At 37.4% G+C, this 26,754-nt stretch overlaps 1 protein-coding gene across 4 annotated transcripts in view; it reads right to left on the bottom strand.

Moving 5' to 3' along the window:
• LOC131159788 (ATP-dependent DNA helicase SRS2-like protein At4g25120) overlaps positions 1-26,754 on the bottom strand; it is a 95,610-nt gene that overhangs the window by 467 nt on the left and 68,389 nt on the right. For 3 of the 4 annotated variants that reach the window (XM_058114956.1, XM_058114958.1, XM_058114959.1), the window contains 9 exons: positions 22,488-22,559; positions 22,293-22,379; positions 22,157-22,213; positions 13,985-14,190; positions 13,814-13,907; positions 8,238-8,288; positions 7,502-7,564; positions 6,421-6,480; positions 593-655 (listed from right to left, as the gene is read on the bottom strand). In XM_058114956.1, the coding sequence (XP_057970939.1) occupies positions 593-655; positions 6,421-6,480; positions 7,502-7,564; positions 8,238-8,288; positions 13,814-13,907; positions 13,985-14,190; positions 22,157-22,213; positions 22,293-22,379; positions 22,488-22,559 (753 nt within the window). The remainder of the gene's footprint in view (positions 1-592; positions 656-6,420; positions 6,481-7,501; positions 7,565-8,237; positions 8,289-13,813; positions 13,908-13,984; positions 14,191-22,156; positions 22,214-22,292; positions 22,380-22,487; positions 22,560-26,754) is intronic. The other variant, XM_058114957.1, reaches the window with a different exon arrangement.

Raw genomic sequence — 26,754 nt, 5'->3', positions numbered from 1 at the left:
CGTACAGAAATTCACTTGTGCAAAACTATTTGCCAATTCTCAATTTTTAGATTTTCGAATAGTTATAGAAATGCCACCTTATATTATTAAATTCTCCAAATTTGTATATGAGCAAGTTGGAAAATATCATTTTATTGTTTTCAGAATTTTCTACCTAAATTTTAGAAAAGTGGAAAACAATGCGACACTTTGTTTTTAACTAAACAGGTCTTGAATCTTTTTTTTTTTAATACATAAAATGGAAGCAAACAAAATAAGCAGAGACAAGTGGAGATTTAAAATGTATAATAATAATATTAATAACAAATTGGAGGCGAGAAACTACTCAAAGAGACTTGAACAGTAGTGAATATTAAAAAGTGGCTCTTTAAGAGAGACTTGTGAATGATGACCCATGTTCTTTGTGAGAGACTTGTAAACGATAACCCATGTTTCTCCTCTTATTAAACCAAATTATGTGAAAAGTAATTAATTTTTTCCCTCTTTTCTCGAGTTTTTTTTCTCCGGTCAAACAGACTGTAATTCTTGTTGTCATGAAGGATAGTGAAAGTATTAAATATAACGTGTTTCAAAATTGAAAATGTAGGGTAACCTGTTTTGAAGTAGGTGCAGAAGAACCCATTGACTTTTCAATCCTCAGTTTCTGGAAATGCTCCTGGAAGGAGACCAAGAACTGCATTAGATTCTCTACAGTGTGACAAGCAAGGGATCTCTATGCATACAGAGCAATGAATGTTCTATAAGATGAAAGCCGGACATCAAAGTTAGAACCTCTGAATGCAAAATGCATTATATCTTCCACTCAATCTTTCAGAAGGAAAAGTAGAATACAAAAATCGGTAAAAAACAAATGAAATTTGCTCCTCTCACTAAAAAGAAAATGCAATGGAGTACAGTAGTGCAGATGCGCACACACATCGATGTAGATCTGTGTGTGCATGCACATGTTTGTTTACAAGCATGAAATGTAGAGCTAAAGAACAATACTTTTATTTCTGTTTGAAAACAGAATGAAATTTCTGTATTTCTTAAATTCATATGTACAGACCAATATACAATATTTATAATACAATCGGAAGATCTAAATATGGAAACAATCTCCTAACAGAATCACTCTCAATAATATACAATCTTCTATATTTATATACTTCCCTAATTTACTCAAGATATGGAGATACTCGGGGTTTCTACACTCCCCCTCAAGTTGGATCATAGAGATTGATCATATCCAACTTGCAAATGAAATCGTCAAAGCTCTGTCGAGCTAACCCTTTAGTAAAGATATCTGCAATTTGTACCTTGGTAGGTACATAAGTCATACAGATGGTTCCTTCTTCAACCTTCTCTTTGATAAAGTGTCGGTCCACTTCTACATGGTTAGTCCTGTCATGTTGAACTAGATTGAGAGAGACACTAATGGCTGCTTTATTGTCACAATAGAGCTTGATAGGAAATTTCACTAGGATTTGTAACTCTTCCAAGAGTTTCCGTAACCATTGTCCTTCACATATCCCTTGTGCAACTACCTTGAATTCAGTTTCAGCACTACTTCGAGCCACTAAATTTTGTTTTTTGCTCTTCCAAGTTACCAAATTTCCCCATACGAAGGTGTAATATCCAATGGTAGACCTTCTATCTTTCCTTGATCCTACCCAATCTGTATCTGTGAAAATATCTACTTCCTTACTTTCACATTTCTTGAAGAAGAGTCCTTTGCCAGGAGAGCCCTTGAGGTACCTGAGGATCTTGTACACAGCATCTAGGTGAATCTTTTTTGGTGAATGCATGTGTTGGCTTTCCACACTTACCGCAAATGCAATATCGGGTCTAGTATGTGATAGGTCGATTAGCTTACCAACCAATCTCTGATACCTCTCCTTTTCAACTGGTATTCCGCAATCTTTGACCCTCTTTACTACAATTAGTGTTTCACTAGGTTTTAATCCAAGCATGCCAGTTTCAGTTAGGAGGTCAATGATATACTTTCGCTGAGAGACACTTACACGCTTTTTTGATCTAGCAACTTTCATTCCCAAGAAATACCGCATTTGCCCCAGGTCTTTAACTTCAAACTCAGTAGCTAGAACTTTCTTTAATCTTTCCATCTCCACTGTATCATCTCCAGTTAGGATTATATCATCAACATACACTATCAAAATTGTTCTCTTACCACTTTCACACTGTAGGAAGAACATAGTGTGATCTGATGGCCTTTGTCAATATCCTTGGTTCTTTATTACTTTTGCAAATTTGTCGAACCATGCTCTAGGAGATTGCCTAAGTCCATACAAGGACTTCTTAAGTTTACATACTCTGTTTTCTTCACCTTTCTTACTGAAGCCTGGTGGTATTGTCATGTAGACTTCTTCTAACTCGCCATTTAGAAATGCATTCTTAATGTCGAGTTGCTGTGGTGGCCAATCTAAGTTTGCTGTCAAGGACCCGAACTGTATTCAGTTTTGCCACTAGTGCAAATGTCTTCGCGTAGTCAATGCCATAGGTCTGTGTAAACCCTTTTGCAACGAGTCGGGCTTTATATCGTTCAACTGTCCCATCAGCTCTATATTTTACTTTGAAGACCTATTTGCAACCTACTAGCTTCTTTCCTCTCAGCAAATTTATAACATCCCAAGTTCCATTTTTTTCCCAGGGCCCACATTTCCTCCATGACAAACTCCTTCCATTCAGGAATTTCCAGGGCTTCTTCTTTGGAATTTTCATCCTATCAAGTTTACAGCTAAAAACACGATATCCTGTAGATAGAGTTTTATAAGACATGTATTTTGACCAGGGATATAGAGTACATGACCTAGTTTGTTTTCTAACTGCAATGGGTAAATTTATGTCATCAGGTGCAGATTTATCAGAAGGAAGCTCATGGCCATCTGTTACCTGACTGGGACTGGGCGTGGACTCAAGATTGCTCGGAGCTATCACCGGTTCCAACTCTCTTGGTGCCTTAGGTATGAGATTCTCCCTGTACTTTGTTTTTGGCTTTCTTGAGTAAACAAGTATTTCCTTATTATTTTGTTTTTCTGCATCTCCCCCTGAGTTTAAGTGATCATTTGCACATGACAGGTCAGGAAATGATGCAATGGGAGGCTCAGGAAATGATGCAATGGGAGACTCAGTAGATAGCACAGAATCAGCAGTTGAGAAATCAAAGAACCGATCTTCACTCCACTTCTCCCCCTGAAGAGAGGGCTTTTGGAAATAAGAAGTGATTTCAAAGAATGTGACATCAAGGCTAACAAACAATTTTTTTTGTTACGGATCATAACATTTGTAGCCTTTCTGAGTAAGAGAGTAACCAATAAACACACACTTAATGGCACAAGGTTCCAATTTATCCCGATTGTGAGCATGAACATGAACAAAAGTAGTACATCCAAAGATTTTTAGAGAGAGATTGGAGCGGAGCTGAGAGTTGGGAAAATATTCCTGGAATTTCTAGAGAGGAGTGGCAAAGGAAAGAACCCAACTAGGCATTCGATTAATGAGATGTGTAGCTATTAAAAAGGCATCACCCTAAAAATACTTTTTCATATTTGTAGTTAACATCAATGCCCGAGCTACTTCAAGAATATGTCTATTTTTACGTTCAGCAACCCCTTTTTGTTGAGGGGTATCCACACAGAAACTTTGATGAACAATTCCATTTGCTTGAAGATAATGTCCCAAGATGTCATTGAAATATTCCATACCATTATCAGTATGTAAAATTTGAATATGAGTTTGAATCATGGAGTGGAAACTGACAAAAGTAGATCGGACTTCAATTTTATCTTTCAACAAGTAAACCCAATAAATACGAGTATAGTCATCAATAAAAGTAACAAATCATTTTGTATGAGTGCGATTAAGAGAGCGTGAGGCCCCCACAAATCACGATGAATCATAGTAAACAGGTTGGATGGTTTGTATGTGGGACTTTGGAAAGGAATTACGTTGGTGTTTTGCAAGTTCACAAATATCACATTGAAAATTAGAAGACATTGCATTTGAACAGATGGAAGGAAACAAACGTCTTAAATATTGAAAATTTGGATGACCCATCCTAGAATGCCATAACAAAATTGCACTATCTCTAGAAATAGATGCAGAATCACAAAAAACAGTTTTACATTGTTCACTCATGTTTGCCTCTTCAAAGTAGTAGAGTCCCTCACACGCGTTAGCACTGCTAATCGTCTTCCCCGATGATAGATCCTGGAAAACACAGTGAAAGGAAATGAATTTAACGGAGCAGTTGGAGTCTTTTGTCAACTAGCTAATGGATAACAAATTGCACGACAACTTAGGTACATGTAGAACAGATTTTAAAGTTATAGAATCAGATATTTGAATACTTCCTTTGCCTGCAACAGATAAGAGTGATCCATCTTCAATTTTAACTTTCAAATTTCCAGCACATGGTAAATAGGATGAGAACAAGTGATAAGAATCAGTCATATGATCAGACGCACCTGAGTCAATTATCCATGGTGATTTGTAACGAGATATAGTATTTAAGGCTGACAAAAAATTACCTTGGTGGGCAAAAGAACCAGTGGAAGACTGACCCGATGCTTGAATGGAGAACATTTTATATAGCTGTTCCAACTGCTCTGAACTGAATGCGCCACTTGGAGGGGTATTATTATTTTTCTCAGCTAGAGATTTCTCAACTGAATTATCAATAGTAGTCTAATAGCCATGATTTTTTTGATTGTCTCGGCTTCCAATCTGTAGGTTTTCCATGAATTTCCCAGTAGGTATCTTTTGAATGGCCTGGCTTGCAACAATGCTCGCACCATGGTCTCCCTTTTTGAGTGTTTTGCCCAGAGCCAGAGCCTACAGGAGTTTTTGAAATTAGGGTTGAATTCTCAAGCCCACTACCTTTCGGGTTTAGAGTTGATATTTTAGGCCCAGTGTGTTTGAGCGGTGCCTTCAGCATCACGTGACGACGGCTCTCCTCACACCTCACCTCTGCAAAGACCTCTCGAGTCGAAGGTAGGGGGCGCCGGCCAAGGATCCTTCCTCGTGCATCATCTAGGTTGCGGTTGAGGCTGGCCAAGAACTCGAAGACTTGTTCATTCTCGAGTCACCTCTTGTAGCGGGTACTGTCGCCGGAGCATTCCCACTCTTCCTCAACACTCAAGTCGAGCTCCTGCCAGAGGTGTGTCATCTCCATGAAGTAATCGATGACATCTCTCTCACCTTGCCTCATCTGCCACAATCGAGTCTTTATCTCGAAGATCTGGGAGTAGCTCTCGACATCAAAGTACGTCTCACGAACAGCATCCCAAACGTCCTTCTCTGTTGGTAAGAACAGATAAATCTTTCCGATTGAAGGCTTCATCGAGTTTACGAGCCACGCAGTCACCATGAAATTCTCGGACTTCCATTTTTGCAGTGCTACAACATCGGTTGAGGCGGGCTTCTTCCTCTTGCCGGTAAGGGATCCCAACCTCCCTTTGCCTTCAATCACAAGCTTGATGGACTGAGCCCACTCACGGAAATTTTTTCTGTTCAATCTCTCCACTGAGTATGGAAAGGCCGAGTTGTCTAGCCCATTCGAACCCGCGATGGAGGTGATTTTAGAGTCGCCATTGAGAGTTTCAGAGGAGCTCGACCCTTTGCTATTGATGGTGTCGTCGGCCATTGCTAGCTAAGGTTTAGAAACCCTAGCTCTGATACCATGAAAATAGAATGAAATTTCTGTATTTCTTGAATTCATATGTACAGACCAATATACAAAATTTATAATACAATCAAGATCTAAATATGGAAACAATCTCCTAACAGAATCACTCAATAATATACAATCTTCTATATTTATATACTTCCCTAATTTACTTAAGATACGGAGATACTCGGGATTTCTACACTGTTTTATATTTTTCTGCCAGAGACTTGAGTGGCATTCATAAACTAACTAATTTGATGTTTGTAATTCCAGCAAATATCTGGTAAGAAAGCTGCATCATAAGGCTAAAAGGGCTCTAGGTATCTTCATCTTTCAACTATCACATACCTAATGTAGACTAGATTCTTGAAATAGTTCTGAAATTCTTTTGCAATAAACGGAACAAATGAATTGGAAAATTCAATGAAATATTTGGTACTAATCCCTGCAATATGGACCATGTTTTTAGACCCAAGATGCAAGTTCCTAACTCGCATGCAAATTTCAGTGCTTAAGGCACTATAGTTGGCCTTTTAAGCAGCAAGAACTGCACATTGGAAGGTTCCACTTGTCAAAATTTGAAAGTAAAATCAGCGGAAATGAAAGTTTGGGTGGCACAAAATTGGACAAGTGCAAAAGTTCCACACAGAAATCTTCTTAAAACCATGAAAGAAAACATCAAAAGGGATGATTATTCTAATTACAGTAAAGAACGTATGAGAGAATAAAGTGGCTTAAGCTGAAAACATCACCTGTTTCTCTCTCATCAAATAAGCACGTTTGTCAGCAGGAATTCGCAGCCATCTCAAAACCTACTCAACAAAATTCCAATATTAGCCAACTACTTCCATATGTAATATACACACACACACGCATACATATGTATGTATATTGCACAATAAAGCCTCTAATTTTTATAATTATGGCAGAAACAAATGTATTTGTTTTACATACAGGAGAAAATTGTGTAAGAAACTATATTTTTGGATTTTTTGTATACCAAAGTCCATTCCATACGATTTGTTGTGTAGTCCTTCCCAAGACATTTGGAAGTAGATTTTCAGTTTTTTTCTTGAGAAGACAGAAGGGACCCTAGACAACATCCCCAGTCCACAATATGAATAGTTGTACAATTATTATTATTATTATTATTTTGAAAGGATAGCTCCATGTTGACACTGCAAAACTACCACTTGGCCCCAAAAGGTCAAAGTTTAAGCTCTCCGGACCAACAACATATATCAAGCTGACACCCTCCACCCTGCAGCAATCAAAGAGGCAGGCAAACAAAAAACAATAGATAGCAGAAGATGATAGGGTAAAGAGGTTCAAACCCCAACCTAGAAAAGAAGGGTTGAGATACCATATTTAACTATCACACAGCCCCAAAACCTTAAGCTATAACAATATTAAGGCATTGGAGAAGGTGCATTTTTGCGTAGTGTCTTTAAACCAGATGAAAACATGACATTCAATTTGCAAAACTGTGCCATTTGGTTATCAACTCGTACTGATAGTTTGACACACACAAAGACACATGCATGTGCACATATTTTGATCTACACAAAATGCATTCTTATAAAATAAATAAATGCAAAACCGAGTGCACTTTCTCATCATGACCTACATAGCCACAAAAATAGATTAGGTATGAAAAGGTATTAGATTTAAGGATATTTAATTATGACTGGCCTACACTAATTGCTAAAGTAAAGTAATTACCTACCATCGTCATGCATTGCATAGGGATGGTCCTCCAAATTTCACCCATCTCATATTTTAACAACTAACAATTGAGCTACGACATAACTTGGAAGGAGCAAGTGAACTTACATATTCTGCATATTGTAACGCATCATCACCCTTCAAACAAGACTTCAGCATATGCAACAAATCCTGAAATAATTCAAGAAACAAGTCACAAGCATCAAGATAGTACACGCACACACCGAGTGAATCCCCTCCTGGATAGAGCATCAACTGGCAGAAATCAGTACAAGAATTCATAAACCTTGACCTATACCCTGTTTTTTTCAGTGATTTTATGTCTTCTGGATTTGGGTCTGAATTTATGAGCAGGTAGGGGATCCAAGCTCATATCAATACGTTTTAAGTATTGCAACATCTATATGTTGTAACATATCATATGTAAGAAATGAAACATTAAGTTCTTCATGTGTTTAACTCTCGAGTGAGAATGCGCTGTACTAAAATTCAAGCATTAAGAGTTGAGAATAGCCACTTCATGCAAAAACAAAGGTTTGGACCATATCAACTCCAACCTCCCCCCATCCACCCCCAAAGCGCATGCACAGAGACACACAGAGAAATCACAAACCAACTTCATGCAACCAGAATGAGATAATTAAAGTAGAGAAAGTTAATTGAATAAATACGGCGGCACATTTTGGCTACCTGCCAACATCACAAGACGCCAACCTGGCCTCATAATCTTTTTGCACAGCCAAGAACACAATGATTGCTGCTATTGAAAGGAACCAGTGCAAATTTTGAAAGCAAAGAAGAAGAAATAGAAACTGATTCAAAATAAATGCACACATTTTAATACCTTATGCTTGTATTTCTTGATTGTTAAACGCTCATCAATCACAAAGCCAACCTGGAAATAAGATGCAATCAAAGAAAAACTCAAACTGATTAGAACTCATACTTGCTTAGGAGTGGAAGAAGTAAAACCAAAAATAGTAAAAATTTTATCAAGTAACAATGACAACTAGTTCATAGTTAATAGAAAAGAACAAACTTAGCACCAGGACTTTGGCTGAGTGGTGCATCACTTGCCTCCCAAAGGGAAGATGCAGGGTTTGAATTACCTTGAACTCATGGGGAAGGAGTTGGGAAAGCTTCCGGCAGCTCTCATGCCCCCTTGGCGGCTATTAGGTCATAGATGTGGGTGCTCCTTTGGGGGCTCTCAACAAAAAGGAAAGAGATAGAGTTTAATGCAGAATGATAAGAGACCATTAAATCCTAAAGGATTAATAGTTTGGATGAGGTCCAACCTAGAATTACAAAACCAAGTTTAGAGTGGAGCTACCAATGAAAACAGGAGGAAGAATGGCAGTTCAGGCAACCCAATCCTTAGATACATGTCTTGGACATAATTCCTGCCATAGCCAGCATCCAGACAAAGACTCAAGGTTGTGTCCACGCCCAAACCAACCCTAATACCACTCCCAACTTATGACACAGGGAACTAATGAGGCCATCCACGAGGTTAGTGAGGCCAGAGAGTCTGAAGGAGGAGAATTAGCAGCAGAAGGAAGGATTGCCATTAATGGAGATGCCACTAATGGCAAATCGAAATCAGTAACAGAGTTGCACTAAATAGGGATCTAGCAATAGGGAATGCAATGCAAATACGGTTTCAAAGGACTCTCCAAGTTGAAAACCTCGAGTTTTCAGATAAGGCTAAGAGTTGGGAGAGGGCTGATGGTTCTTATAAGGTTGATATGAATGAGGCAATATTCCAGCAGGAGGACTGACAGTTAGTGGATATGGCTGATTAGCTGTAGGAAGATGACCTTTCTGAACCAGATTAGTAAAAGCTATTTGAGGAAGAGACCCATCTGCTGCTGGAAGAGATTCGTGAACATGAGGTTCCAAGGACGAGTATCTAAATATGCCTCCTAGAGTGAATTCGGCTGATTCAGACATTTTTTCTGATCGAGAGACCTGTCATTCTATCAATGGAAACTGCATCTAGGGGGCAGATCTTGTTATTGCTTCTGTACCTGAGCAACATGGTAGGGTTCTTTTCTGGGATTGCAATGCCCAAGAGATTTTGGCTGGAGAAACCTTGGCTCTTAATCTCCTTCAGAAAATTCTAATTACAATACTCTACTTCCATTAAATAATTGCCTTGTTCCTAACACTGGGCATGAAACCCAAGGCATCCAAAATGAGTGTATCACCTTGACAAAGACATTCTGCCAACACCTGTTAATGTCATAAATGAAAAATTATTCATGAGGACCATGACCATAGATCCGCTGGGGGATGAAAGAGAGAACCGAGATCCACAGGAGCTATTGTTGCAAGTTAGTTAACCCTATAGGTCAGACTTTGAAGATTGTTTTGTCCAATAGAACGTACGATGGAACAAAAAAAGTCGAAAAGAAACTGCAAAAATTTGACTGTACAATCAAATTTTTGGAGACGGGAGGGTAAGAGAGGTGGGGTTAGTAAGTTGTCAAGATGAAGTTGTTGAATTGGATTTAGGGGTTTGGGAGTATGAGGAAACATTGTAAGACCAAGTTTTCCCTGACATTGTCATGTTGCAGAGACTCTCGTTGGGAGTCTTTGGGATTCTAGGTTATGGATTGGAAGTTGTTAGCTTCTACAGGATCCTTGGGTGGCGTTTTGGTTATTCAGGCCACGAGGTTTGCATGCAAGCTGGATGTTGCTAGGCTTCTTTCTACGTCTATTTATTTAGCCATTGAGGGTAATGAGCAGCAGCGGATGACTTTAGTAAATGGCCCTAATGGTCCTTGGTTGAGGGGTTTCTAATGGGATGAGCTTGCAGCGGTTTATGTTTTGTGTTCTCCTACTTGGTGTCTAGGAAATGACCACGTTATTAGATCCACTAATAATGAGGAGTTTGACCCTTTCACTAGATATTGTGATTAAGGGATTATTCCTATTTGTAATGCTCAATTTACCCTGTCTGCTGCTGGTAATAGGTAGTAGCTACTAGGATTGACGAACAGTTTGGGAGGACGATTTTCATAACCTTATTCAAGAAGCACTTCCTACAGTGATTTCTGATCACTTTCTTTTTGTGCTTGAATCCAATCACATGAAGTGGGGCCCAATTTATTTCCGCTTTGAAATATGTGGCTGACATGTCACAACTTTCTGAGGCTGGATGAGGAGTGGTGGGATGAATGTACTGTGGATGGTTGGGATGGCTTTTATCAGTGACAGCTGGAGTTTTTGAAAGATAAACTTAGAATTTGGAAGGATTTTAGTGAAGTGCATTCCAGGAAAAGAAATATTTTGCAGTAACTACATGCTATAGATCAGTTAGCTGAGGAGGAACCTCTCGCAGAAGATTTTGTGGGTAGAAGGATTGAACTACTGAATTTAAGCACATTCTTCTGAGGGAAGAGGTTAATTGGTAGGACAGAGACTGTAATGTGAGATTCGTCCATCAGGTGGTGAGTGGGAGTAGAAATTTTATAAAAGAATTAGAGATAGGGGTGTGATTACAAGGGACCCTGATTGTATTGCTGGTATGATTACTGATTTTTATAGGAACCCTTTTTTTTTGTTTTTTCTGAGGATGGACACGGGGCAATGATTGGGGGTTGGAATGGTGCCCTGTTCCAATAGAGAAAGCGGAGTGGTTAGAGAGGCAAGGTGGAGATTGGAGGTACAGCATTTGAAAGGGGCAGAGAGAGGACCCCTCAGCAGGATGGGTTTACAATGGCATTTTTTCCGCATGGTTGGGATCTGTTACATGACCCCTTTACCTAAAGGCTTAAGCTGTTAGTTTGTGGTCTAACACCGTATATCAAGCTTTAACACTTTCCCGCACGTGCAGCTCGATAGTGTGTGAAGAGATGTATACGTGATAAATAACACCCATTACAGGGAATATGATAATTTTTAAAACACCACACAATAAATGTGGGTAACAGGACTAGAACCCGGGACCCTCCTGGTAACCAGCTATAATACCATGTTAGGTTACCACTTCACCTACAATCTTAAGTTGTTCAGGTTGTGGGCCAACAATGTATATCAAGCTTAACAGGATCTTTTGTAGGAAGATCTTTTCATAACGTGATTGTAGGTAGGAGATAATTCGAATTTTATTACCCTTGTGCCTAAAAAAGATTGTGCTACTAGAGGCAAGGATGTCAGGCCAATTAGCCTAGTGACCAGTGTGCATAAGATCCTTATCAAAGTTTTATCTAAGGGCAGGCGTCTTGTTGGATGCTATTTCTGATGGTCCAAGTGCATTCATTGGTGATAGATTTTAGATGGAGCTCTGGTAGCAAATGAGGTTGTTGAAGATGCCGTGAGAAAAAATAAAGGGAGTTCAGTTTTGAAATTGGAATTTGAAAAAGATTATGATCATGCGTGTTTGGATTTCTTGGATAGAGTGATGGACAAAAAAAGGGTTTGGAGTGAGATGGAGGAAATGGATTAGAGGTGCCTATTGTTCAGCTTTTTCCTGTTCTCAGGCAAGGCATGCCTAAATTGCCTCGAGGTTCAATCTAAAATACCGAATAGATTGGCTAACGCATTACATGCTGAGGCTTACGCATTTGTACAAAAGGAATGCTTTTCGCGCCTTTTTAGTTGAGGCATACACATTTTGGATCTGTGATTCTCAAGTTAGATTTAGCTAGAAAATTTAACTCCATATTTATACAAAAGGAATGTCATAATATAAGTTGATTGCTAAAACTCTTGAACCTCAACCTTTCCAAAATAATTGAGATTTGCATCTTAGATCCTGAAAAAATAATTTGAACTTCGTATTGTTAAAGCTATCTCTTGTCATGATTTATATAATGAACTCAAGTTAGCAATTTTTGAATGGCCAACAAGTAATTAACAAATTATATATGATTTTTTTACATTAAATTTACATGTTTTTAATCTAAAAAATAAATTCTCATAAGGCATACACCTGTAAATCCCTAAAGCCTTAAGGCTTATGCCTCACCTATTAAGGGCTAACATGCCTCGCCTTACATCTTCGCCTTTTAAAACATTGGTTTCTCAAATATGTTAACAATTTTGCAGCTGTCAGAAAAAGTGACCAGTCTTAGAATTAACTTCCCTAATTTGAGTCTTTTTGTTAGGTTAGCTGGTTGTGGTGCTTTGAGTTGACTCATTACTTATTTAGGGCACCCTTAGGTGGTAACCATACTGCTGATTCTTTTTAAGACCCAGTTTTCAAGAGAGTTGCTTTGACGTTGGATGGGTAAAAGGAGCTTTTTTCACTCCAGGGGTTGTCATAGCGTGTTTAGTATAGTGTTGATAATGGGGAAAGACTGGGGAGGCTTCTTTGGCTATCATATATCCTCGTCTCTTTTGCTTGTCTTATTTTCATGGCATCCCTATTTCTGCTTTCTTCATCTGGAAACAGAGTGGGTACTCTTGGGATTTTGTAAAGAGCCTTAATAAGAGAGGCTAACAAGTTTGACCCTTTGATCAACATTCTTTGTTCTTTCAGTTCCTGGTTACCAACTGGCAAGTGATAAAAGAGTTTGGGGTTTAGACTCTTTCGGGCATGCTTCTTGTAAATCTTTCCTTTCTCAATTGACAAGTGTTCCTAATGCCTACTCCTGTTGCCCCTCGCTCTTTGATTTGGAAGGCTAAAGTTCCTTCTAAGTAAGGCCTTTATGTGGACAGCAATGTTGGAAACGTTTAATACTAATGACTCCTGAAATGAAGACCTAATAAGTCCATATTGCCTGATGTTTGTCCTTTGTTCACACTTGTTCATTCATTGTCATTTCTCTTGGACCTTCTGGAGCAAGTAGTTTAGTATTTTTGAAGAGAGTTGGTTGCGCCTTTCCTACTTGAAGACACTGTTTGCTATGATTATTGGGGGTTTTAGGAAGGCGAAATAAAGAGGCTTTGTGGCTGTGTTTGATTATGGCTATCTTTAGGTGTGTATGGATTGCAGAGAGGCATTTCTCTTAATTTTTTTTTTGGAATAGAGTAGTGTTCCTTGCTCATTCTGACTTTTGGCGAATAGTTTCTTTCGGCATTTACCTATGGTAGACTCACGGCAGGACTGCGTTGCTTTGCTCCAGTACAGCTATTCTGTAATTATTATTATTATTACTATTATTATTTTTTTTTTTCCTTCTTTTGATTTGGGAGGATATCTTATCCTCCCTGTTTTCTTTCTTTCTTCTTGCACTACTCTTTTTCTCTCTCTAATAAATTTCTTTGTTTAAAAAAAAAAGTTAAATTGCATCCAGTAAATTAGAAGCAAAAGTAATTAAGCATTAAGTATTACATCACAAGAAAAGGCTCTCTTTTTATATAAATTAAATGTTAAATTGCATGAGATGAAATCTGGAAATTAAAGTGTAAATAGTTGAATTGCAGAAGTAAAAATAAAATTTTAAAAAAGAAATTCCGCAACCAATTATTTACCTTGTCAAGCAACCTTCTAGGGTCTTGAAATGCTTGCTTCTTGGCCCATAGATGAAATAAGTTAGAAACGATCCCTCGATCCTCTACACTAAATCTGCAAGACAGGAAAATCATGAAAAAGTTGAATCCCACGTGAAATAAATATTAGTGCATTCATCACTTAAAAAATACCTTCTTAAAAAAATATTTCCGTTGCATGCTTCAGCTAGTTCTGCTGACTCTTTTGATGCCTCATCCACATGGATATTGAGAGAATCATCAGGCATCTCATTTACTAGGGGAATTTCACTTTCTCCTAGTAGACCAATAGAATATTGGGCACTTTCTTTTAGCACGCCTTGATGCTTAGTGGGTAACTCTTCTGTACTCGGCTGAGCCTATGCACATATGATAATCTATCACGTAAGTAAGAACCTTGGAAGTTGGAAAAGAAGCAAATTGAGAAATAATTGGAACCAGAGGTAAACAAAATAAGGTACAAACCAGAGTTACCAGAAAAAGCTAGCACCCTAGCGAACCACGTATTCGTGCGAACATTCCAAAACATGGAACATTTTCGTTCCCGAATGCTAAATCTAACGATCCAAGATTTTAATTCAATATTTTTAACATAACATAATTTATTGTTAGTTAAAAGTAGGGAATCATGACATTTTAATTCTATTTTTACCATTATTAATCTATTTCTCAACAGAAGATCTCTTCTACATCTAGATACACCTCAACATCCTCTCCAAAATATACAAATGCCATTTCACTTTTTTCACCAATATATCTACTTATGTATACCCCTAATATTCCACATAGCATGTGCCATATCATGATCCTGTTTCGTTCCACAAACCAGAACATTCCACATTCTAGGTAACATTGGTACAAAACATTGGTAAAAAATTGAAGGTACAATTTGAATATATTTGTTGCGGTTTTTGGTCATTTAGTGTTATTATTATGTTAGTTAGGGTGAGTTAGTAAGGGTATTATGGTCATTTTCATGTACATGACATATATTAAAAATAGAAGGAGAGACCTATTGTTGTGATCAGGTCTTCCAATTTACACAATACTTCAACATGGTACCAAAGCAAGATCCAACCTAAACCCAAAATGCATAGCCACTGCCAATAAACCTAATCTTCCTATGCAAACCAGCCATTATAGGAGGATTAACCACACAATTAGAGGTCAGAAAAATGAGTCCAGGATACACAAGAAAACATGACAATTGCCTGAAAATTTTCTGGATGTTGCTGCTTTTTAAGAATCTCAAGAACCCCTTCAAATTTTGCAAAACCAACCCCATAACTAGCCACAGAACCTTTGGATCCATACAGATGTGAAATCTCATTGCCGGAGGAAGCCCCATGTGCCAGCCGATAGTAGGAAGCTCCAACCTGTTGACTCTATGAGTCCAATCCTATTTTGATAATGACAAATCACATAATATCTTACCTATGCATTGAGCTTTTGAACAGGATTATTACTTAGTATGCACGGATGGTAAGAATGCTATAGAAGCTATGAGGAACTTGAAGCGCATACGGCTTGGCTCATTCCATGGAAGTAGAAAAGCAAAAGGATGAAGATAATCCAGTTTTTAAATTGTAATGTGCATTTAGTTGTTTGTATTTACATGTCTCATAAGATATAGTTGGAAGCTCAAAATGACCAATAGAAGGACCCTAGGATGCATGTTTTTCATGAAACAATACACTTGTTCTAGGTTGGATCCACATCTTAGAAGGTTAATAGGGCTGAATAATAAGGAACTCGTGGACTAGTCCCCTGGCCTCGTCGACGAATGCATGAAGGCTACTCGTCAACGAATGAATGTTCCCGTCGATGAGAAAATACCGAGACCCTAACTTTCTCAGACAAACCACTCGTCGACGAATCCCTTGGTTTCGTCGCCGATCGAGTGAAGGACACTTGTCGACTAGTGTGTCCACTCGTCGATGAGTTTGTCAGGTAGACTGATGCTCCAGCACTTAACGAGCAGATTTTTTTTACTTAAAATATTTTTCAATGATCCAACGGTCAGAAACCGTCTAGATGCCGAAAGTACTTAAAAATATCAATCCTAAAAACCCTAGAAACAAATTTTGAGACCTTCTGCCTACACTTTATCACATTCAGACATCTTTTGGGCATTCTCTCAGTTTTCAAAGGGAATTCACTCACATATCTTGCAAGCATCTTTGGTATTGAGGTTTGATAAACAAATATTTTCTTTGGGCATTCAATCTTTATCTTCAAATTTTTTCTTCTCTCATATTCTTATATTTAAATATTTTACTGAGAGTAAGAACCCTAGTTGTTTTATTCATTGTTTGATAAATCTTTTGGGAAAAAGGTTATACTAGGGCTTAAATTTTTGAAGTATTCACTTTCATATTTTTATTCAAAGATTTCATACTTTCTTGTTTTTACAAAATCTATTTGAAATCAAACCTTAGATCTCCAACATACATATTATTTGAAAATCATTTTTTGGAGATTTATCGTATTGGATTTAGATCTTTTTGAGAAACTCATCATACATATCTTTATACAAAGATCATATATTTTTTTATTACAAAAATCATATTGAGATCAACACATTTACTCCATTGAGCTTCAAGTTATATCTTAAGAGAGTGGTTAGGATTTCACTTGTACACATTAGCTTGTTGAGAAGCATATGAGTGTATCCGAAAATTTTTATTTATCCATTGTATGTACAGTTCGGGTTGTGAACCGGGGAGGAGGAAGCTACGCCTCTTGTAAGCAGCAGATTGTAAGGAGGAAGCTACGCCTCTTGTAAGTAGTAGATTGTAAGGAGGAAGTTGTGCCTCTTATAAGCAGCATATTGTAACGGAAAGCTCCGTCCCAAGTTAAGGAGCGGTATAATGGAATCCTTGGGTAGTTTACCCAAGGCGAGGACGTAGGCCGGGTTGGCCGAACCTCGTAAAATTTGGTGTTTGCATCTCTCTTCCCTTATCTCACTTTTATTTCTACTTGCGCTTGATTAGTTGTTTATTGTGTATGTTTTAAATAATTGTTGCACTTGAGATTGATTGGATAATACTGAATTGCTTGAGATAAGCTTAACTTGAATTTATTAAGTTGTGTAATACTGATATTTGAATATCTTCAAGCTAGTGTATGTAGTTGCGATTTTAAAATTAGGACTTAAAGGCCTAGAATTTTAAAAATACCCAATTCACCCCCCCCCCCTCTTAGGATTACACCTAATTTCACACAACCCCATATGCCCATGCATGAAAGGTTCTTCAGGCCTGTTTTTGCTCTAACTTCTTCCAAAATGTCTTAAATACTTCCACACACCATAATATCAAGTTGTTAGTCATGTATTTTGTTCAAATACCCAACATTTTTTTATCATTCCCTAGTGACACTTTGTTAATGGTTGTTTGGCACCATTAGGGTCATTGGTAAGTCTATTGTGGTTGTGGCAGTGGTTGTTTGTGAGTTTCTTGGGGCTGTGGCAATGCTACATTAGTTTGTCTGTCAATTGTTCAAGGCCATTTCAGTTGTTCTAGCTGTTTCTTAACCTTGCTTATCATTGAATTCATTTGTGAGTGTTGGTATGGAGTCCATGAATCCCAAGAAGTATGTTCCTTCATCATTGCCACAGATAACAATCGAAAGAATTATGTGCAGTGGTCTAAGGCTGTCAAGATCTATTGACAGGATTAGGTAAATTTGAATACAAGTTCCAATCTGGGCCCTCTCACGACAAAAGGAAAGAAGTAGGAATTCAAAAGATGCATTGACTGTCTCCTTATTGTGGAACTTGGTGGAACCCTGATTGGGATGTGCATCTAGATCTATGCAAAGAGAGTTGAAATTATGTCAAGCTCATATATTCTAGTAAACAATTACATGAACGTATGATCTATCCCTAGAGTACTTCCAGTTACAATAGGGAGATGCATGAGTGTTATAGAGTATTTTGCATAAATGAAGCGCATTTGTAAGGAGCTTCACATTGTGCAATCCATAACTGTCGATGTTTGTGAGATGCAAAAGTAGAGGGAGCATATGACAGTTCTTCAGGTCCTAAAGAGTTTGAAATGCAAGTTTGAGGCAGTCCAGTCTGAGATCCTTGGTAGTGTAGAGTTGTCATCATTTGCTGATGTTCATTCTTGCGTTCTTCATGCTTCCACCAGCACACATTCCTTAGTCCCTGCATCTGGTGTTTTAGCCCCCGACTTTGAGAAGATTGCTTTCATAACACAAGGTTATTTTGGGTGTCAACCAAGCAGTCACGAAAGTTCTCAAGGTGGTTCAAGTGATCACGGTGAAAGGGATGGATGTGGTAGAGCTCGCCCCCCGCCCCCGGCAAGTGCACTCATTGTGGACAAGAAGGTAATGATTGAACAATGTTGGGATCTTGACCATAGACTGCCACGCATTGCCAATACAACCACCACAAAATTCCATACTTTGGGAGCAATGTACTGTATCTATGCCAAAAGAAGAGTATTCCAAGTGCTAGTAGTAGCAAGCATCCAACAAGCTTTTCCTCCCACTGCATCTCTTGCTCAAGTGGGCAACTCTATAGCTTGCTTGCCATCCACTACTCCTTGGATTATATACATTTAGCCACTGTCTATTAACTAACTTCTTGTCCACTCTCTAGTATTCTGAAAGCTTAAGTCATATTACCCTTGCCAATGGGTCCTCTTTCGTTAAGGGAATAAAGACAGTAAATCCCACTTCCTCTATTTCTCTTTGTTCTATTTTGTACATGCCCAAGTTCCCCTTCAATGTTATGTCTATTAGTGAGAATAGAAAATCCATGAACTGTTCAATCACATTTTTTCCTCATTTTGTTGTCATTCAAGATTTAAAGACATGGAAGACAATTGGGGGAGGATGTGCAGCTAGTGGAATTTACCACTTTTAGTCATTACCTCCAATCGCCTGCACTTCTGCTGCTACATCCCTTTAAATCTGTTATTGCTTTGGTCATCCTTCATTAGAAAAGTTAAAAAAAAAAAGTTCCGATTTGAGTTCTGCATCTAGTATTGGGTGTGAGTCTTGTCATTTGGAAAGTATCATCATGTTCCATTTGCTTCCCAAGTCAATAAATGGGCAGCAAGACTTTTCATGTTAGTTCATTCTATTTGGGTCATAGTCAAGTAGTGTCAAAGTTGGGCTCCTGATATTTTGTAACTTATGTCGATGATTATTTAAGGATGACTTGGCTTAAATTAACAAATAATAGTTCTAAGTTATTTCTACCTTTTGTGCCTTTTGTTTTCAAATAAAAACTCAATTTGATTTTCCTGTTCGGGCACTTCATAGTGATAATGCTAAGGAGTACTTAAGTACCCAATTCTATACTTATGACCTAGTCTCGTATTGTTCATTAGTCATTTGTGCCCCAAACTCCACAACAAGATAGGGTTACAAAAAGGAAAAGTAGACATATCCTTGAAGTCACTCGTACCTTACTATATTGGGTACATGTTCGTAAGTGTTCTGGAGTGATGTTATGCTCACCGCTAGCTCTTTTGTCAATAGAATGTCATCCTCTGTTCTTGGTGGGAAATTCCCTACATTGTTTTCTTCACAAATGCTCCTTTGTTCTATTGCTTTTTGGAATGGTAAATGCAAATGTACGCAACATTCCATCAACTTCGATTGCTATGGTTTCTTGTCACCCTTGCATTATTGTTTTGTTAGTACTCTATCTCTATTTCTCTTCCTAAATCTAAAGGTAGAGAATGGGAATTGTTGAAGAGATGCATGCATCACAAGATAATGATACTTGAGAATCAATACCTCTCCTAATAAGTCTGTGGTTGATTGTTGTTGGGTTATATACCATGAAAACCAATCCTAATGGTCTCGTGGCTCATTGAAAGGCCCGCCTTGTTGTTAAGGGGTATAATGAGGTGTACATTTTGGATTATTCAGACACATTCTCCTCAGTTGCCAAACTTGCTAGTTTGTCCATCTCTTTAGTCACCACAACTTCTGCATCAGTTAGATGTGAAGAATGCATTCTTATATGGTGATCTTTAGGAAGAGGTTTATATGAAGCAACCACCTAGGTTTGTTGCTCGAGGGGAATTGGGCTTAGTAGGTCATCTCAAGACATCATTGTATTGTCTAAACCAGTCTACCAATCCCTTAAAGAATGGTTTGGTCAATTTAATGTTGTTAGTACTTGAGTTTGGCCTCCAACTATGTCCAGTAGATCACTCTGTATTCATATGGTAAGATTCTGCTTATTGTGTATATGGATGATCTAATCATAACCTATTATAACTAATTTATTCCTAGGAAAAGACATTCCGAGAACCCAAAGTAGGATAAGTTTCAAATCAAAGATTTGGGGCCATTGAAATACTTCTTGGGCATAGAAGCATCCTAATCTTGTACAAGAACCATTTCGTCACAGAGGATCCTTCACATGAGAAAGGGTTGTTGGGATCCAAACCTATTGATACACCCATGGACCCAAAAGTAGGTGCCAAATATGGCAGGTTTGTTCCCTGACCCTGGATGGTACTAGAGATATGTCAAAAAGTTTCTCACAGTCGCTTGACCAAATCTATCTTTCGCAATAAAGTTCTGTGAGCCAATTTCTTGATTCTTTGAGATTAAATCACTAGGGTGTAGTAATTTGCATCTCAATATACTTCAAAGGTGCACGAGAGGTCTCTTAGATCAGTATGGGGGGCACACTTATACTCAGGGGTAGCCAAATGCAGATTGGTTTGGGCTACCTTCTGAAAATAGACCCACAACAAGGTACGGTATTTTTGTTGGTGGTAAATTGGTTTCCTGGAAGAGAAAAAGAAAAAGTATGGCGGCCAAATCAATTGTTGAGTCAGAGTAACAGGCCACAGCTCACGCGATGGTTGAAGAATATGTTGGAAAACTTGGTTTTTTCCACATTCTCAGTCTTTGGACTTGATTCAAGCTGCTATTTATATTGCCTCCAACCCAATCTTCCACAAGCAGACAAAACACATTGAAGTTGATTGTCACTTTGTTCTAGAGAACTTGTACAAAAAAGCTCATTACAACCACTAATGTGAAGTCTGAATTTCAACTTTCTGATTTAGTTAGAAATGCCTTGGGAAGTGTTCATGTTAAATTCATTTGTAACAAGCTAGGAGCATATGATTTCTATGCTCTAGCTTGAGGGGGAGTGCTACCAGTTATTTTGGTCATTTAGCATTATTAGCATATGTTGTTATGTTAGTAACCATGAGTTAGTAATGGCGTTATGGTCATTGTTATATACTTGACATATCTTATAAATAGAATGAGAGACCTATAGTTGTGATTAGATCTTCCAATTTACCCAGTACTTCAACAATTTTTAAGATTAACAGAGAAATCATTTAATGTCCACTTACAACTTAGTACAAAGGCCAAGAATACCTTGATAAAAGAACCAATGGACCGTCTTCATCCTCCAATAGACATTGCATTTAATAATAATAACAGTGAAATTCTGCTGATATTTTCTGGAGGTGAGTTTCCCATCCTTTACTGGATTATTGGCTGATTTGGATTTTTCTTCACTCCAGGTGGTTTTCTGTCCACTATAGCAACAATAGCTGGGAGGCCCTCGAAGTTTTTCCAACATTAAAGGGATCTCTATTGACATTTGAGACCACTACTAATATTTGAGAAATTCCACTAAACTCCCTTGACAGTTGCATTAAGTGACTTAACAGGGTTTAACATTTTTTCTAGAACCAAATAAAATGTATTTCCAGTAAAATATGCTACCCATCGAACTATTTTTTCATGGAACTAAATAATAGAATAATGAATCGTAAATGTATAATAATCTTACATTATATTGGGGCTTATTCAGTCTGTGTTTCACAAATCTTATATTAACTACATAAAGCAAGACAGACATACTGTTCCATTATAAAACACTTTCTCAATACACAACATATCTTTCTGACATATACCTGCAGCAAACAAAGCATGTTTATAGGAAACAGATTCAGCACATCCAAGACAAGCTTTATTTATTTATTTTATAAAATAAGATATTATGAAGAAGAAGATCCCGGACAGGAGATATCTCTCTTTGCACAAGAACCCGAAAATATAGGATTGAATGAGCAATAAAAGCTCAGCGGGAGAACCTAATTTTCTTAACCAGCCCCCACCCCCAACTTCCCATTTGCAGAGACCAGTTTAGTACATAATTATCCAGAATGAGGATAATATCATAAGCACTAAGCAGTAAGCATCTTTAATAACATAGCATGAGAATTAAACGAAAAATCTGGATCTCTAAGATTTCCATTCAACGCTTAAAATTGACAACACAGAAGTAAAAGGACCGAAACACACCTGTGTCTCTCTAAGATGACCAGGAATCTCTTTTAAAAAGCGAGAAGGTTGAAGCACCTAAAAGGATCCAATTGTTACCCAAAGAAATAATAAGGCAATGAATACAGTACGAGAATAGAAATGATGTAGATTGAACCTGCCAATTTGGGTCCATGATAACATATAGAATGAAAAGCTTTTTGCGAGCGCGAGTCATTGCCACATATAATAAACGTCGCTCCTCCTAAAATTTTTTCAAATGCATATGTATGGATAAGTGACTTATGTAAGGTAATGAATGAATGTGACATAAGTACGAACACAAACACATTCCATGCCAGAACATATTTACCTCAACTGAGGTAGAATTTTCGCGTGCAATACCATTAAATTCATGCAACAAAGGGATTTCAGATTCATTCACCTGTATCATTGGTACAAAAAAATAATTGAAAAATTCCATTAAATAAGTAGACTTAGACTTGCACACCTATAATGTTTATAGAACAAGACAACAAGTTATATTCTAAAGCACACTAACACTCATTTCTATTTGTCATTCACTTTTTGTTCCACTTCATCTACACATTCTTCCAATTTTGGAAATTTCAAAAAAACAGGAATAAAATAAATATTTTAATTTATGACAAATAATTTTGGTAAATACAGTCCAAGAACTTCTTGGTCTAACTTGTCATAAAAGTGGCATTATTCATCAATTAATAAACAATTGAACATATCTGACCCTGAGCTCAAGCCCAATCTACCAATTTCCATTATAATGCCAGTGCATAGTTGTCAAATTGAGATTCGAATCGTGAATCGAAATTCCAATTTGGGAATCCAGAATAGAGAATCGAATCGTAAGATTCGGTATAAATTTCCAAAATCAATTGTAAATGACATGCATATATTGATATACAAACAACAAGCAAAATAGTAAAACACATTTGACAACAAAAAAATCATATTTCATTTATATGCTTTCCCTAAACAAATGAAAAGTAAGAGAATGAATTAGGAAATATTAATAAAAAAATGAACTTTATATTGTTTAAGGGAAGGAATCAAGAAAAATAAAATTTGAAATTTTCGGTATTTACCAAAATTTTTTAAAAAATAATAATATTGCATGCATATTCTTTCTCGGATTAAAAGGGGAAAAAAAACAATTAACCAAAAAATGATAATAATTGAACAAACTACTGAAAAAACCAACTAAACCTTAACAACACAACGAAACAAGAGTACCACCATAGCCGGTGAGTGTTCTGCCACTTCTCAACGGCAGAACACTATACTCCTCCTAGAGTGAAGAATGATTTTGTGAAGACAACATGAGACCTAAAATTCTATTTCTCCTCTTCTTTAGTACAAAATTGACATAGACAACGAATGATGAAGGTAATTGTGTAAAAATAAAAGCAATAAAAAAAGAAAGAAAGAAACTTTGGTTTGGGGGTTTCAAACTAGTTGGGCTTGTCAAGATATGATAGCTCCAAAATTGTGTGAATTGATAGATTCAGATCAAATTGTTAGATTCACAAGATGGATTGATAGATTCGGCAATGATTCAGTTGTGTTTAGATTCACTAGTAAGATTCAAATCGATTTAGTGTAGAAGTGGTTCGAATTGTATGAATCGAATCGTGAATCGTAAGATTCTAACAACTATGTGCCAGTGACAATGCCACTGTATACATGCACTAGTTTAACTTTTTTATTTTAGTATTATTGAACACATTTTTCCAGACTCTTTGGTTTCATTGAAAGGTTTGAAGGATTACGGCATGAAAGAAGCATTACCTAACAAAGGAGGCAGACTCATGCTCATCAAAAGCACGTTGTTCGATCTGCCTACTTATTTATTATTACTCTTTACAATTCCAGTAGGAATGGCCAGGATACATGAAAATTACAAAGAGTTTTGCCTGGGGAAACACAAACAAAGAAAGACATTTTTTTTTTCTAGGCAATAAAGAAAGATAATTTCATTTGATAGAACCAGGCTGAGAGTCGACGGAACTCTTTCATCTAAGTAGTTGTGGAGATGTATTGTGGAAAACAATAGCCTCCAGAAGAGGGTGGTTTTTGAAATAGAAGTAAGATTTTCTTGTGGCATTGGTCATTGGGAGGGGGATTATGAAGGAACGGAGTGCTTTCTCTTTTGTTGCTATGAAGTAGGATATGAGAATAGAATCAAATTTTGTCTGGATTTTCGATATAGTGATGTAGCTTTAAAGGAAAATTTTCCGACCCTGTTTAGAATTTCCAAAGATAAGAAAGAACTGGTCTCAGATATGTGCTTTCTTGTGCAGTTAATGGTATTGACTGGAACTTCAGGAGTGGGGGTGCAGGACTGGGAGGTGGGCCAGGTTGTTAATCTCTTGGGCAAGCTACCCAGTACCAGAATCTGCCCCAACAGAAAAGACAGGGTCAGGTGGTCGGGAGATAAGACTTAAAAGTTGGGTTAGGTCCTTATAAGCTAATTAGGAATTATAATGGTGCTCATTGTCCTTGGAAGGTTATTTAGAAAGTTGGAGCTCCAAAAAAGGTGTTGTTTTGATCAGTAAAGCGATTCTTACTGGAGTAACATAAGGAAAAGAGGAGTTACACTATTAAATTAGTGTTTTCAATGCAAATAATGGAGAAAGCGCTAGCCACTCACTGCTCCACAGCCGTCAGCCAAGGAAGCTTTGGATTCTAGAATATGTGGCTGGGTTACACTCAACTGTTTTCTGGCTCTACTTAGTTACTGGAAGTAGAAACTCTGGGCAGGGAACTAGGAAGTGGGAGCTAGCTCCTTGGTGTATTTGGAGGAAAGGAGGAGAGCGTTCCATGGGAAAGAACTTCCAACCTGGAAACTGAAGGATCATTTCCTACATACTCTGTTTTATTGGAGTTCTGGTATATTTACACTACATATCTTTTCAATGCATTTTACCTATAATTTGTTGATAGCTATTTTTTTTTTTTTTTTTCAAAATAATTTGTGCCCTTCAATACAATGCATATTTACTTATAAAAAAATATATGAAACCAAAAGGTAATCTAAAAATGTCCATATTCCAACACATACATTCTTACCAATTCCCTAAAAATGTCTTTGTTTTTAAAAAAGCACACATATCAGGCCACTTGGCATTGCTGTAAAAAATTATGGAAATAGAAGCCAAAAAAAAAGAAAAAAGAAAACCAGAAACACAAACTAAAGACTGAATAGCAGCTTGTTTAATATTTCCAAGACGAAAACAAACCAAAAACTAATCAAACTCACGTTCATTTTTTTCCTTGAATCAAAATAACTATAAAAAACATAATCAAAATAATAAAAATAGAAAAATAATGTAAACTATAAATTAATATAGCCTCTCCAAAAATGGGGGTAAGGCTTGCCGACATCCATCTCTCCCAGACCCCACTCAAAGTGGGAGCCTTGTGCACTGGGTACGACCTTTCTTTTTTATTATAAGTTTAAACTCACTTTTAGTGCTCAAAGAACAATCCTATTGTACATGGCAATTGAAAATGGTAAGAAAGATTTTTCGGATGATTTATTATTTTAAAATTTTTAGAAAATTTATGGATTTATTTATTTTATTTATATCTTTTTGTAAAGAAAAGAAGGTGTACTAGAATGAGAAAGAGAAGATACAACCAAAAGGGACAAGAAGTCCACCCCTTAAAAAAAAAAGCACAATAGACCAAGAATTCCCTTTTCAGTCCAATTCTGTCGTAATTCATTGAGCACTTCAAATCTGCGTACACGCTCTGACCCTTTTAAATTTGATTTTTGTCCTCAATAAAGTGCACTTCATTTCCCCCGGATTGCGCAACTTCAAATCCAATTCATCCAACAAACCTTGAACTTCCAAAACCTTCCTCGGAAACTCCACTTCTGGAGTTGGTAATATTCCACCTTTGCATTATTGATCATTAAACAAACCATCATCCAAAAATGGAGAGCCCCTCCAGTCCTTCCAACGGGGACGGAGATACATAAGCTAAATCGCCTAAAACATCACTGGAGTCTGAAATATACCCACATTCCTCCCTACTCTCGTCCAACAACAAACCTACTTACTAAGATCATCACTTTCATAATTTGATTGGCCCACCCATTTCTTAAGCTCCTTATCTCTGCTAACCCTATCACAAGAATTACCTAATTTCTTAGCACAAATATCTTCCACTTAATTCTCCATTTAAGTTCTTCTTTAAGATCTTAGGCACTACCTCTCCAAACTGCTCTCTCTTTTCCTTGATTAAATTTCTCATTGCCATACTCATCAAAGCAGCCTTTCGAGAAGTGTAGACCTTGGGACTCCTAAACTTGTCATATTTACTTTTTGAAACATCAGGTTTCCTCCACAAGTTACCATTTCTCTATTGGCCTCGACAACTCCCGGTGCTAGTCCCTCTGCACGAATTAGAAGCATCAGCCACTCTGATACTTTTGAACTTGTGGTCTTTGTCACCAAGGGGCTATTCCGAGACCAAGCCAATGTTGTCCTGGACTTGCTCCCTATCTTGATTTATTCCACGTGTATCATTGAGAGCTGGAGATAGGCTTACATTAATAGCTGGAGAAAATCCATCTTCTCCTTATTTTGTTCTAG

Source organism: Malania oleifera, chromosome 7 (genome assembly GCF_029873635.1).
Source record: "Malania oleifera isolate guangnan ecotype guangnan chromosome 7, ASM2987363v1, whole genome shotgun sequence".
NCBI classification, from domain to species: Eukaryota; Viridiplantae; Streptophyta; class Magnoliopsida; order Santalales; family Ximeniaceae; genus Malania; species Malania oleifera.
Note: the sequence above shows the minus strand (reverse complement) of the source record. Positions and strands in the feature narration are given on the sequence as shown.